This window comes from Scardinius erythrophthalmus (genome assembly GCF_964197995.2).
Source record: "Scardinius erythrophthalmus genome assembly, chromosome: 8".
Classification (NCBI taxonomy): domain Eukaryota; kingdom Metazoa; phylum Chordata; class Actinopteri; order Cypriniformes; family Leuciscidae; genus Scardinius; species Scardinius erythrophthalmus.
In genome coordinates, this window is record NC_138228.1 from 35475379 (window position 1) to 35489655 (window position 14277).

At 39.4% G+C, this 14277-nt stretch overlaps 1 protein-coding gene across 1 annotated transcript in view; it reads right to left on the reverse strand.

Annotated features, from left to right (window-relative positions):
• Window positions 1–12382, reverse strand: part of ppfibp2a (PPFIA binding protein 2a) — an 81632-nt gene extending 69250 nt beyond the window's left edge. Inside the window, exon 1 of the mRNA XM_081373049.1 lies at window positions 12163–12382. Within this exon, the coding sequence (XP_081229175.1) occupies window positions 12163–12210 (48 nt within the window). The 5' untranslated portion in view covers window positions 12211–12382. The remainder of the gene's footprint in view (window positions 1–12162) is intronic.
• Between the last annotated feature and the right edge of the window lie 1895 nt (window positions 12383–14277).

Consider the following 14277-nt stretch of genomic DNA (forward strand, 5'->3'; position numbering starts at 1 on the left):
ACAAACACATTCTCATCTACTGTGGGTGCTTTTATCCTGCTTTGTGTCCCATCAATGCAGCCAAGTACATCAGGGAAACCGGCAATGGCATGGAATTTTTGCCTGTTCGTATTTTGTGCGTTTATGCTTGGCATACACACGTAGTTATTCATGTGGCGACACAAGGCTAGTGACACCCTGCGGATCACTCTACATACTGTAGATTTATGAATCTGTATGCAATCGCCTATTACATTTTGCATCGATTCAGTTGCAAAAAAACGTAAGGCGACACACACTTGAAGGCTTGGGGAGAGAGAACCGTTTCTGTCTCGTGCTGAATATCAGACGCTATCAAGTCTGTTATCCGCATTATTCCCTCTCTTTTAAAGCGCAAATGAGCATATATGTCGACATCATCATAAATATCCAATGGATGATGTCTGTCTTGAAAACTCGTTGACGAACTTGCGGCTCTTCATGATCAATTACGAGCTCATCGATGTGATCTAATCTGGCTGACATCTTATTCCGACCGTTATTCATGGACAGAGGCTTCCGTAAATATTTAGTTAAAACGTATAGTTATGTTTAAACTAAGTTGAAACTAGGCTACGTTGTAACTTACGCACAGCTGGTGCATCCGGCTCCTGAGGAACAAATCCAAGTGATGGCACCGCATTGCGTGCTCATGCAACATATTATCAGTTCTGGCATTACTAACTTCACATCGCAGCCTGTTCATTATCAAAATAAAACAGTTAACCAAACATATAAAAAGTTATTCTGCTTATTTTAATTAGTCTGTTCAATATAAAGGCTTTTTTGGGCTTAATCACTGTTATTATCAGGGGGTTCTTGGAAATTTATTTTGGTTTAGACAAATTCACTTCTCATGTAAGAGAAATATAGGATATAGGCTATTATAAGTGTTTATTTATGTACCTCGCATCTCCCAGACACTAGCCAAGTCTACTTCAATTTTGTTTAGCTGGCCAACTCTCAAAATCTGTGTGGAAAAGCTGCGGGACGCACTGGACAGCGTGGAGAAAACGCACAATGACTTAGCTTTGGAAGTTTAGTTGGCAGAGAAAATAACACACACCGTTTTGTTTGACATCAATTGATACTCAATACTAATTAAATAAATAAATGTAATGTCGGAGAATATACAAAGCGCATCATTTTGAGATATAAATTATAATTTTAATAAAAACACAAGACCTACATCATAAAATTCAGAAGATTATGTATTTTAATATATCTCATAGTCAGTCTGAATGACAGTTCATGCGTGAACGTTAGGCCTATTATATACCCAAGTCAATGCCTTATTCTTACCTTTTTGTATTAGTGTTTAAAATATTTAATTTAGGCTACTACTAATTATAATGATTTATATCTTCTTTTTTTTTTTTTTTTTTTTTACTTACTGGGCGACCTTGCAGGCTATGACAGCCGTCATTTACCCTGCCATACCCAGATGATGCAAAGCGTAGGTGAATTTATATCTACACAGAAGAAACCCCTGTCTAGGCTCTTCCCCAGTACGGGTTGTGTCGAGTCATTTGTTAGTCTGGTTGTTTGATGAGGAAAAAGATGAAATGTATACATTTTTACTAAGTAGTTGCAATAAACGCGTTAAGAATCCGTGCAACTGCAGTAGCGGAGGACTAGTTAGAATATTAGAAATCTAATATTCAAGCCGTTCTCTGATTTTTCTACTCTTAATATTAAATCAAAAAACGATACGGAAGCCCTACACAGATTCTCGAACCACCACCACGTTTGCGGCAGAAAACTACTGCAGTGCAGCCAAAATGCTCCATTCGACTTTTCTGAGGTCCTCTACTCTTCCCTGTGGATGACCTGTGACCTGCTTTCTGTACAATCTGAATTTTCCACGTTTTGAATTTTAGAAAACTGAATTTTAAGTTCTTCAATCTGTAAGTCATACGTTCGTAAGGTTGGTCTGGACCACTCTTAGCTTTACCTTATCACTGTTGCAGGTCTATATGAATATAATTCAGAAGTTTTAATACACCCAGACAGTGTTCATTTAGGCTAATTAATATTATATTACACTAATATTGTTTCTCATGGGCTCATCCAGTATTTTAAACATTTACAGGGGTAAGTCGGTGACATTGTTGTTTCTCACCCAACCCGCGTAAAAATCCCTGGCCAAATTAGCCAACCTACTGTTTTTTGACAAACAGGTCGTGTGGTAATTTAATTGCCGTCTGAATCCACACTGAGTTTACAAGAAGAGATTCAAAATCCACTGTTTAAATCCTTTTTGATCACTGTCGAGCACCATACGTAAGATGTACACTTTTATTACTGAAATGCTGGAAAGTATTTACAAGAACAATATTTCATCGCAGCTCCACCTCAGCGAACAAAAATGGGAAAGAGAAGAAAGCACGTAAAAATTTTAAATGGTTATTAAGGCAGCAATATATGATACAATTTTAAAATATATAGGCTAGGCTATTATAGTTTGGATTTTTTTTATAATAATAATAAATGCAATTTCAACTATTACTGAAGTGCTTCTTTTATAAAGAACACCGCTTTCTCACATAATGCAGTGAAGCAGCCCCTGCACGAGAGAAAAATTGATTCTTGAGCCATCGATATTAACCAATTCAGCACCATTGCCACGGACAGCACCCGGTAACGTCGCACGTAAGAAGGTATATCTTAAGCAGCTTCCTAAGGTATAGTTTGGGAAACACGCCTAGAAATGGTATACCTTTAGTTAAGTTATACATTAAGAGTCTCCGTAGCGCGCTAAGAGACAACGTTATCGGGAAACGTAGCCCTGGGTATCACTATTTGGAAGTGACCTCAGTCGGCATTGCTGCTCGCATCGCTGCATTATTGACACAGGACTCGATGTGATTCACTCTCCATTCATCTCTGAAAGTCTTCATGAAGCTAAGCTAAGTTCCCTTTTAATGCTTATGCTAAAATCTTTCAGGGTATTATTGGCAACATGCTTGTAGCTAATGCTCTCTGTGTTGCTTGGGCTTATCTAGTTGTTTTCATTAAAATGCTCTTGCTAGGCTTATGCAATCATATTGGCTATGTGCGTTACTTATCTGTTGTAACTGGCAACTGCTCGCCTTGCACATGCTGTGCTTTTAGCACTATGCAGCCAGGGCCATACCATACGTCGCTAGTGGGGTGAAAGGTGGTGACAATTATAGCCCGCTGCCCAGGGGGCCCCACAAAATCAAGCAGTTATACTATATAGGCCCCTGTTGTATGAATAATTCGAATATTTATATTAGTTGTATGCCTGATATTTAAATGAAAACCACAAAAACATGCAGTTTTTTTTTTGTTTGTTTTTTTTTTTTAAATATCCGCTTCTCTTACCTCCCTAAAAATGGTTTAGTCTGATCTAAAGTATTTATTAATTATTAAGTCAGTAAAAAACATCAGAAGGACCCAATAAAATTGTAAGTCCCACCCCAGCTCGTGAACAGAACCAATCAGAGTTGAGGCGGCAGTGCCTGAAGTTAACGATGAACTTGGTGGAAGAGCAGGAGACTGACTGACTGACAAAATGTCGGTGAAAAAAAATAAAAAATCAGGGTACCAGAAACGCCATGAAAAGAAGGAGAGGGAGGCCAGGAGAGTTGTTGTATCCCAGTCGATAAAGACGTTCTTAAAGACAGGTTGTATTGTTATTTCGCTGGGAATAAGAAAACTGCCGAGTACTGTCACTTTTCATTATCGACCGAATGATTACGTGTTCAAAATCCCTGTCTTTTTACACTATTGTAAATAGAGTCATTGTATTATGCACCTGACCTGCCGGCTGATGATGTATTTATTACATCAAGAAAACACGATTACAACACACTGCACTTGAATGAATACATTTATTATCTTTATTTAATAATATTACCAGTTCCATATTATATTTATAAAAAAAATAAGACAATTAATGCTTTTATTTTTAAAATTTGACTACATTCTTGCAATTTCTAAATGTTTACTTTTTGATTTATGAATTATAGCAGACTGATGGGAAAAACATTATTTTGCTGTTACTTTTTTAAAATTATTTTTTATTATTATTTAAATATTATGTAATTATGTAAATTAGTTTTATTATTATGTAACAATTTCTTGCTTTTTGTTAGTTTTTATCAGTTTTAATTTTATATAAACATTTAACTTTTAATAGCCTTAATGTTTTACAACAACATTACCATCTTCTGTTATGTGGGCCTCTATGCTCATCTATTGTACAGTGATATTGGTGGAGGCCAATATTTTTTCAGGGGCCCCAAATCCTCTAGCTACGGCCCTGTATGCAGCACAGATTCAAGCAGCTCTGGGTAATAGTTAGGAAATAACAATTCATGATGCAAACGGAATCATTCTGCTGTGGCACAGCTCTAAAAAGACATAGTAAACAGTAACTATTCAGATGAGTCAGTTCAGCGTTGATTCTGTCGGGTAGGTTATCGGACATGCTTGGTCTATATAGTTCTTGAAAACACGGCGTTCTTAAAGCTATAGTGCATTGGAAATGTGCTTGCTCTAAAGGCTGTCAGTTGTTATTAAAACACGATTGTTCTTAATTATATTTAAGTAATTCTTCAAAACAATGTTACGGTTGTTGTCGCTTTAAGAAAATATCCCGCTTGGCTTGAGTCGATTTCTCATGATTTCTAGCGTCTAGCATTTTTTGGAGGACACATTTTTCAGGTAAATGCAGGATAATGTTATAATATACATTGATAAGAACATTGTATGAAAGCATGGCTCAATACAGTATGTAAGTATTCCTCATTAACTGTGCTAAAGTATTAATGGGTTACATTTTAATTACAGAAAAAAAAAGTTTCAAATATTTTTGCAGGTATTCGACTTATAAAGAATACATTTAAGTGGCTAAGGCCCTGACTCTGAGGTACCCCATTTTAAAGGACAAAGAGGACAATGGATATGTAAGTAGACGATTCAATCTTAATATTACTACTCTTGGTTCTGTTCATACAGTTTCTTATTTTGTGTAAAAAAAATAAAACTGACCAAATAATATTTTAAATAGCACATATGGCACTTGTCTCTGAAACGCAGGTTTACATTTGAGCGGACACCTTTGGCTGATATTGAAGGAGTGAAAAGGTTTTGGTCGTTCAAAAAAGTCTCTGCAACCTGAAAAAAGCACTTGCAAACAAATAGCAAGGCCTGTGGTGAGAGCATATTTTTATATTTTTTCTACAATGTTACCAGTGCATTCTCAATTGTATCATTAAAATGGGTGATAAGATGCAAACATTTTCTTTTTCTTGCCTAGAATTTAGAAATAATATTTTACCTGATTGTTTTTGCCTGTGCACAAGGACATGGATGTTGTTTGAGAGGATGCTACCTCAATAGAGGGACATTTGAAAGTCCTATAGGACCAATATCGAAAGAGACAGCCATATACTCGCATTGATAAAGAGCGAATGAGGAGGACCTTTGCCTGGAGGCGGAAGGAAATTACTGTTGGGAGGACTGTTGAAGATGCGGTCAACAAATATCTGTTCTTGAAGAGTCCATCAGGGGTTAGTGTGCAAATTATAAAAGTGAACATACCGATTAACATGTAGGACACTGAAACTGTATACAGTTCTGATTTTCTTATGCTTGTCTTTTTATCTAATTTCAGCTTTATCAAGAAATTGGTTTCCTGTACAAGTCTGTTAATCTTTGCTGGCATTTTCAAGAAAGTTTTGCAAACATTGCATACAGTGTGCCTACATCTTGCTCAAAGGAAATATTTTTAGCAAAGCTGCACAAAGAAGCTAGAGAAGAATCTCTCATTGAAGACCATCTTGGTAATTGACTCTTTTAAAACTTTATCCTATGTATTAAAGGGTTAGTTAACCCTAAACTGAAAATTATGATATTGATTACTCACCCTCATGTCGTTTGAAATATTATTAGTATTATTATTATTATTGTTTGTTTATCTTTGTAACAAATTAAGATATTTTTAATGAAGTCTGGAAGCTTTCTGTCCCTCCATTGACAGCTGTGCAACTACCACTTTCAAGGCTCAGAGAGGTAGTAATATCATGTCAATATCTTTTGTTTCAGGAATAGATTTTAAAGCAGCACTTCTCATGTTGCCAGCCTTGTTCAGAGAGAAGCTTGAACACTTCATTGTGCTTGGGGAGGTGCGCATATGTTTCTCTGTCTTTGACGTGAATGTCTATCACAAATGCATTTTATAATTCTTGAAATAGATTTACTGTCCACATACAAATGAGGTGAATAATAATCATCCTACTCCTTATGCATGTAGATTATTTCTCTACATCAGTTAACTTGTATGATCATCAAAATTTGATTAAGATAAAATCTGTTCCCTATTGAGGGAACTCGCTCCCTTAGCGTGCACCTCTGAAGTATGAATGAAACTAATCCAATCCTGATTGGTGTCGCGTCATGAAGTAACATGTGACGGCATAACCGGATGCATAAAAGTGACGCCGGCACACACACACATTAGCTTTTCGCTCTTCAGCAAGCGCTCTCTGTGAAACTGTCTGTCTTATTTGGTGTTGTTTGTCTGTTGCAAAAACCCTATCAGTATGGCGAGTGAACAATACACAAAGTGTGTGCACCCCTGCCCTAGATATCTCACGGGTGGGGCCACGCATCAGTTGTGTGTGTATTGTTTAGGAACGCAGCACGCACAGGCAGCTCTCGAGGGGGCTGCCTGTGAACACTGTGAAACACTCCCTATTAGAGTGCTGCGCTCCTGCTTGGCTGTTTTCAATGATGATGGCCAGGCTCGCGATCCCTGCGGTTCGGGTCCTGCGTCCGTTTAGATCGTGGGGTTCACAAAAGGACCTTGCAGATGAGAACAAGACTGCTGAGGCACTTTATCGTTCATCATCTGAAGGTTCTGTGGCGCTTGCTCACGGTGCAGAAGCCCGCGCTGCGGCTTCTTCTGCTCGCGACGAGCGCCCGATGCTCGAGCTGTCTGCTTCTGAGGAAGTGGATGTGCTCAGCATCGAAAGCGAGGAATATGAGTCATACTCGCCGGCTCATGTTTCCACTTATGAGGAGCTAGTGGAGGTTGTGACACGTGCTGTGGCCAGACTCAACATCAGCTGGCCACAAATTAAGCAGGATGATCCTTGTCAAAGCAAGCTAGACGAGAGATTCCTGCAGCACCGTTTAAAACCTCAGCACCGGGGTTTGCCGTTTTTTCCCAGATCTTCATAAAGAGATCTCCAGATCCTGGGAAAAACCCCAGTCTTTTTGCATCTCATCACCTACTTTATATAATTACAGTAATGTGGTGGGTGCGAGAGAGATGGGATATGGCAAGATGCCGCAGATGGAGGAAGCTTTAGCTAGCTATCTTTCTCCTGAAGCGGCATCTTCGCTTAAAGCCCCGGCGCTGCCCAGCAAACTGTGCAGGGACACTTCTGCACTGGTTGGCCGGGCTTATATGGCAGCTGGTCAGGCTGGTACGTACCTGCACACAATGGCAATTTTGCAGGCGTACCAGGCTGACCTCCTTAAAGACCTGGATGAGGGCGAGGGACTGACTCCTGCAGATATTGCAGAATTAAGAAGAGCCACGGATTTATCTCTCCGGGCCACTAAAGAGACGTTGTGCGCTATCGGCCGCTCTATGGCAGCTATGGTGGCCACAAAGAGACATCTGTGGCTGAATCTGTCGGGTATAAAAGAAAAAGATAAATCTTTTCTGCTGGAGGCACCGCTATCGCCTTCTGGCCTGTTCGGCGACGCAGTCACTACTGTCGTCGACAGGTTTCAGGAGGCGAAAAAACAATCAGCGGCTTTCCAGTAGTATCTCCCTCGCCGCTCAAAATCTGGGTCCAGCCGTCAACTAGCTCCTCCCACTGCCAAGAACAGAGAGAGAGCGTTGCCTCTAGAGCCCCTCCTGCGGGAGCTTGGCAACAGAGGAAACGCTCTCAATCGAAGTCCTCTAACTAGAAGGGCGACCTGAGGGCCGTCCTTCAGGTGAAGAAGGCTTCGGGAAAGAGGTCCTCCGAAGTGGTAAGACCTCTGTTCCCCTACCAGACAGGGAGTCTGGGTTTTACAGCCGGTACTTTATAGTTCCAAAGAAGGATGAGCGGGCTGAGGCCGATTTTAGATCTGAGGCAGTTGAATCGTTTTCTGAGGAGATTCAGGTTCAAGATGCTCACTATTCCCATCATCGTGAATCAAATCAGATCCGAGGATTGGTTTGTCACGATAGATCTAAAAGATGCCTATTTTCATGTCTCCATCCTTCCATGTCACAGGAGGTTCCTGAGGTTCGCTTTCGGGGGCGAAGCGTACCAATATCGGGTTCTTCTGTTCGGCCTAACACTCTCTCCCCGCACGTTCACCAAGTGTATGGATGCAGCTCTGGCTCCACTGAGGCTTCAGGGTATTCGTATATTGAATTACATCGACGACTGGCTCATATTGGCCCAGTCTCGGGAAATGGCAGTTTGGCAGAACCTGGGGTTGAGACTCAACACGAAGAAAAGCATGTTGGAACCAGCTCAGAAAACTACGTTTCTGGGCATGGTATGGAATTCGGTTACGATGCGGGCACAAATGTCTCCCGCGCGTGTCGAATCAATCCTGGCCATGGTGTCCGGGATAAAGCTAGGCTAGGCCAGGCCAGGCCATCACTGTAAAGCAATTTCAATGACTGCTGGGCCTCATGGCAGCGGCATCCAACATAATACCTTTGGGCCTTCTACACATGAGGCCCCTTCAGTGGTGGCTGAAAGCCAAGGGGATTTTCCCTGAGGGGAAATCCGTTCCTTACAATCAGGGTCACGTGCAGATGCCTTCGTTCCCTGTTAACCCCCTGAGGTCGACGGTATCGCCGGCGATACCAGCTCGCTTTTTTTTTTATCAGTGTAAAAGAAACTCATAAATACTCTGTTGACTTTGATTTTCCATAGGAGTTTCATACATCAATCGATTCTGTTAAATGTGTATTATTTTTGTGTATACTCACAATAAAAACAAAGTGTTGTGCTTTTTGACAAATAAAGAAAAATAAACACGAAGCGAGTTCTGCCTTCCCTCTGCCAGTGAAGTCCATTCTGAAACGCGTCGGAAAATGAATTGTAGCTCAGCGAATTCTCAGTCAAACAGACATACAGACACACAGGCATGAAGCTTGAATTCTCTCCTTTTAAATGAAGTAATTTATATAAAAAACAAATATTCTCATCTTGTGAAATCTGTATTAAAAGAGAGCAATTCCAGTCGACTTAATTACCGCTGATTCAGATGTAATGTGACTCCGCCCACGGAGAGCGTGCGCTATTCAAACGCAAATGGCTGAGGCAATCCGCGCAATCCTGTGAACGCCCTCATATCAGCTCGAGAAAACACACAAGTTTATTCAGATCATTACTTGTTTACAACGTCTTGCAGCGCTGTGAGGAATAATAATAATAATGGAAAATGTCCCTCAGAAGTGCGGGTATATCGAGGAGCGAGCTGAGGAATACTAGTAAGTTTTTTCCTTCACGAATTTCTTCACGTGGGTTTCTGTTTATGAATGAATGAACGGCAGAGATGCGCGCTGTTTACCACAGCTGGCAAAGACAGTTTAAATTGAAATCGCGTGTGTGAATGAATGATGATGTTTTAGCAAACTGTATTGCTATACTGAGATGAGTAAAAATCGACTGAAATATGTTGAAATAAAATGAAGGCTATTTGTATAAGCAACGTATTAAACTGCAAATTAACAATATGCCCTAATATTTCATGAAAACAACGTTACAGTCAGGCGAAATATGAAAGACAACATCTTGTTGACTAGATTTGGGTACAGTTTTTACTGTAGAATACTGCCACGTCAAATAAGCTTTTGTTTAGCAATTTCTAGTTTTTAATCTAAGTTTTTAATCTAATCTAAGTTTTTAATAAAATAGCAAAACATATTTACAAGATAGATGTAAGCAAAATCTTAATTGGTCAATATAAGTCTTCTTCTAAATATATCTTTTGTCCTTGCATTGTGGCTCAGTCAGTGTCACACCTGAATGAATGGCTAATTATGCAGAGTCATTATGCAGAGTGGGTGGGACATTGTATTCTAAGGTGTAAACCACTCCTCCTCGTTCACACCCCCTCGCATATTGGCTTTCCAAGCAAAACCTGTTTTACATCAATTTATATCAATGTATGGTTTTATGTGAACGATAAAGCAAGACTATTTTCACATAATTTTGAAGAAAAAACTCTAGGCGAGGACATCCATTAGTCAAAAGTCTTATTGACACATATTTACTATGTGTTTTGTGGCCTTATTTCAGAAATTTTAGTTTTTAGTTTTTTCAATAACCATGCATAAACATTATTCTCTCAAAAATGAAAACATGTACATACACGTGGCTCACATATTATGGTAGCCCTGTTTGTGCTTTATAGAGTGAATTTACACCTTGCCATTAATATTTTTTTATAATTTATAAGTAACTGCAAAAAGCACAAATGTCAGGGCATGTCAGAACATCTCAAGGGCCCCAAAAACAGCCCAGACCCCAGAGGGTTAATATGGAAGAAACCTTGGTTCCTGTCCCAAGGGCCAGTGTTAGGAGCGTCATGTCGCCGGATAACCGTTTCGACAGACGCCTCCCTCGCTGGCTGGGGCGCGGTCATGGACGGCCGCTTTGCCAGGGGTCTGTGGCAGGACCATCATCACTCTTGGCATATAAATTGCCTAGAGATGTTGGCTGTGTTCAGGGCTCTGAGGAGCTTCCTCCCAGACATCAAAGGTTATCACGTCCTGATACGTTCAGACAATACATCAGTGGTAGCTTATCTGAACCAACAAGGGGGACTCAGATTGCGCCTTCTATCCAGACTGGCGCATCAGATTATTCTATGGTCACAAGGGAAAATATTATCTATCAGAGCAATACAGGTGCTGGTCATATAATTAGAATATCATCAAAAAGTTGATTTCAGTAATTCCATTAAAAAAGTGAAACTTGTATATTATATAGACTCATTACATGCAAAGTGAGATATCTCAAGCCTTTATTTGTTATAATTTTGATGATTATGGCTTACAGCTTGTGAAAACCACAAAATCAAAATCTCAGAAAATTAGAATATTACATGAAATCACACAGTAATTACACAGTGATACCATGGTCATTGAACCAGGTTTTGGTTATTTTGGCAGTGTGGGCCAGTGCAAATCCTGCTGAGGTTGTGAGTGCTCAACATATGCCGCTAATATATTATACATATATACACATTATAATGGAACGGATTATTATTGCCGCTTCCATAGGCATCAGTGTTTATTTTACAAACTCTAAATGTATTCATACTTATGTGAATTTAAATCTATAATAAACATTATGTGGTTGAAACCACTGAATAGTTGTGATTGTATGACATTCGCTGAGCGCGTCCCTCTCTTGCTCAGCTCCAGCCAACACACGAAAGCACATTTGAATTTAGCAGTTGATCATGTGATGCACTCACGGTTCTAATTACACTGGTGTGATCGTATGCTCCAGGGACCAGCCTAGACTGATCACATCGGTGTGATCGTACGTGCAAAAGGGTTAAAAGAGGTTTGTAAATAGACTGAATCGATGAGAAGTAGTATTCCTCTTGGCAGCCTAAATCTAGTAACTTTCAGACTTTTATTTTGGAAGGCTTCAACATTGCTCCTGGAAACCCATTCTCCAGGAAAGTTTATTTTCATGACCTGTGAATTTCAAGTAATCTCGAAGACCTGATTATCTGATTTAGGTGTTTTTGATTTGGGTTGGAGCTAATCTCTGCAGGACAGTGGACCTGCAGGGTCAGATTTGAAGAATACTGTTAAATGAACTTCCTGTCTATGGAACAATTGTATGTATACAACCAATATCACACTAGATATGGCACTCATAATTGTCCATAATCCTTTAATGCCATGCATGTATCACTGCATACATTTCACATCAGGCGCTATTAAACATATATAAAGATATACTTTAAAAAGGCCTTTTTAATGTAACATGAGCCCTATATGACTTCCAGGTTAATCAACTTAGAAACAATTTAAGAAGTTCTTAACATATTTCAAATGCAAGATTAAGCATTTAGATAGACATTAGTGACAAAAATGAAAAAGCATCCAAGAACTGAAACGGACATGCTTACCTTTTTCAGCCAAGCAAAATGCTTGTAAAAATCAACGTCCCATTCCATTTTGTAGGGCCATTATAAGATCCTTCAGTCCGATACTATCACAACTATCTTAGATACTTCACACAGAAATAAAGAGTGTGAAAACGTTTTTTATTTCTTTTCATCCTTCAAGTACACATTATGTGTCTCCTCTCTCTCGTCTGAGTTTAGCTTTTGGTTTAGGTTCCTGAGCATCTGGTTTGGAGCAGCGGTCTGTAATATCAGGCTTCACTCCTGCCAGCTGCTCTTTTTTATTTCCCTCCCTTTCCTCCTCATATACTCTCCTATTTCTCCTCCTCCTACTCTCTTTTTTCCTCTGCCAGACCATATTATTTATAAAAGTTTTCTCCCCCCTTTCACACTTTCTTATTAACAAGTGCTGTGTTTGGGGGCTTTCTGTAGGGGAAGCACTTTCAAACATTTGAATAGAGAAAGTGAGTGTGCGTGGATTGTTAGAGGTGGGTGCCCCAGAGGAGCAGTGCCCCTCAGAGAGGCCATAGCGTCCACTTGAGAAATTATGGAGGTACCAGACAGCCTGCATTGTATTAGACGTGTGACAGTCAAAACTCTGTTGAAAAGCCTTCATATGTTATGAATTTTCCAGCAGGATATTCCATAAAAGATGCTATATTTACCATGTGGGTGAAAAAAACATAGTTATAAATGAGAATAGAAAAGACAAAAAATAATATTGTATATGTAGGTGTATTCTTCAATTTACTTATGGACACAAACAACACTTGATATTAAAGGAATAGGGTGAATATTACAAAAAATTGTGATATTTCATCCAAACAGGGTTAGAAAAATATGAATATTCAAATATTAAATACATTTTTCATAAAGAAAATGGGCCCATTTTAGGACATCTTATTTTATTTTATTTCATTTTAATATGACATTAATGTCATGGAATTAGGTGAAAAGGCAAATGATTTATCTTATGCAATATCTTATTTATTTTTCTTTTGGGATAAAATGGGGTGAACTAGATACAACTACTTCTGTGTATAAATAAAACTGCAGAAAGAAAATGTTGACAAATAAACATATATTTTGAACATATCTATTTTTAACTATATAAGAACACATATTTTACCACAAATTACTGCAATGGAGAACACAGAGCTAGTTTTAATGCTATAAAAGCCAGATGTGGTTTGAAGGCCTCGTGGCCTAAATGACTGTGAGAGAAGTCACACGGGAAAGAATGGGATTTTAGATGAAGTTGCTTGTGGTTGGCATCTGCACCGATAGTAAGTTGCTATTTTGGTTCACACCGCCTTCAACGGGGTATCTTGATAAAAACAATGAGGCAAAAACATTGAATAATCACTTTGTGGGACAATCAAAAAAAATGTTTTAACTGGCTGGCAGTCAGCCACCTTTACAAAGAGAAAAAGATAGCCAATTAATGAAGTAACTGTGTCAAAAGTGTTAGGGAGATTCCAGGAAGAGAAAAGGGAGGAGAGCACCTGCAAAAAAGTGTGATTTGTGAGTGAGACAAATTCATATGTCCTGCAGGTGTCTCTGCATTGTTGCTTCGTTCAATAAAGTCTTACTTTGACGTCTCGAACTTGAGCATCATTTGCAAGAACGAGATTACTTTTTTCCACAACATAAAATTGGCGAGTGGCAGCCAGGAGCGGCCTGGGGCCTGACATCGACTAGAGCCGTGGCTGGTAGGTAAACAAAGACTGACCACCGGGGGTGTGCTTATGATGTAAGGAGTACATCAGGTGTTATAGGAAGTGTTCCCGGTACCGGTTGACCTAGTTTATGCAGCCTTACAATCATTTAACTGATTTGAATAATAGAGATTAATAAGGTACCAAAACTCCATCAGGTGACAGAATGGAGAAAAGAAAAACCTTGGGAGAAACCAGGCTCAGTTGGGGGGGCCAGTTTTCCTCTGGCCAACGAACGAACAGTGTATGATTATGATTCAGGCTGCATTACAGGTCAGAAGTCAGATTGGATCAAAACATTCAGAATATTTATCCAGTATCATCTATCGAAGTTGAAGATCGGAGTCATCACGCCAGTATGGAGACGGGTTTGTCAAGGATCAGTGCCAATGGCTGTCGT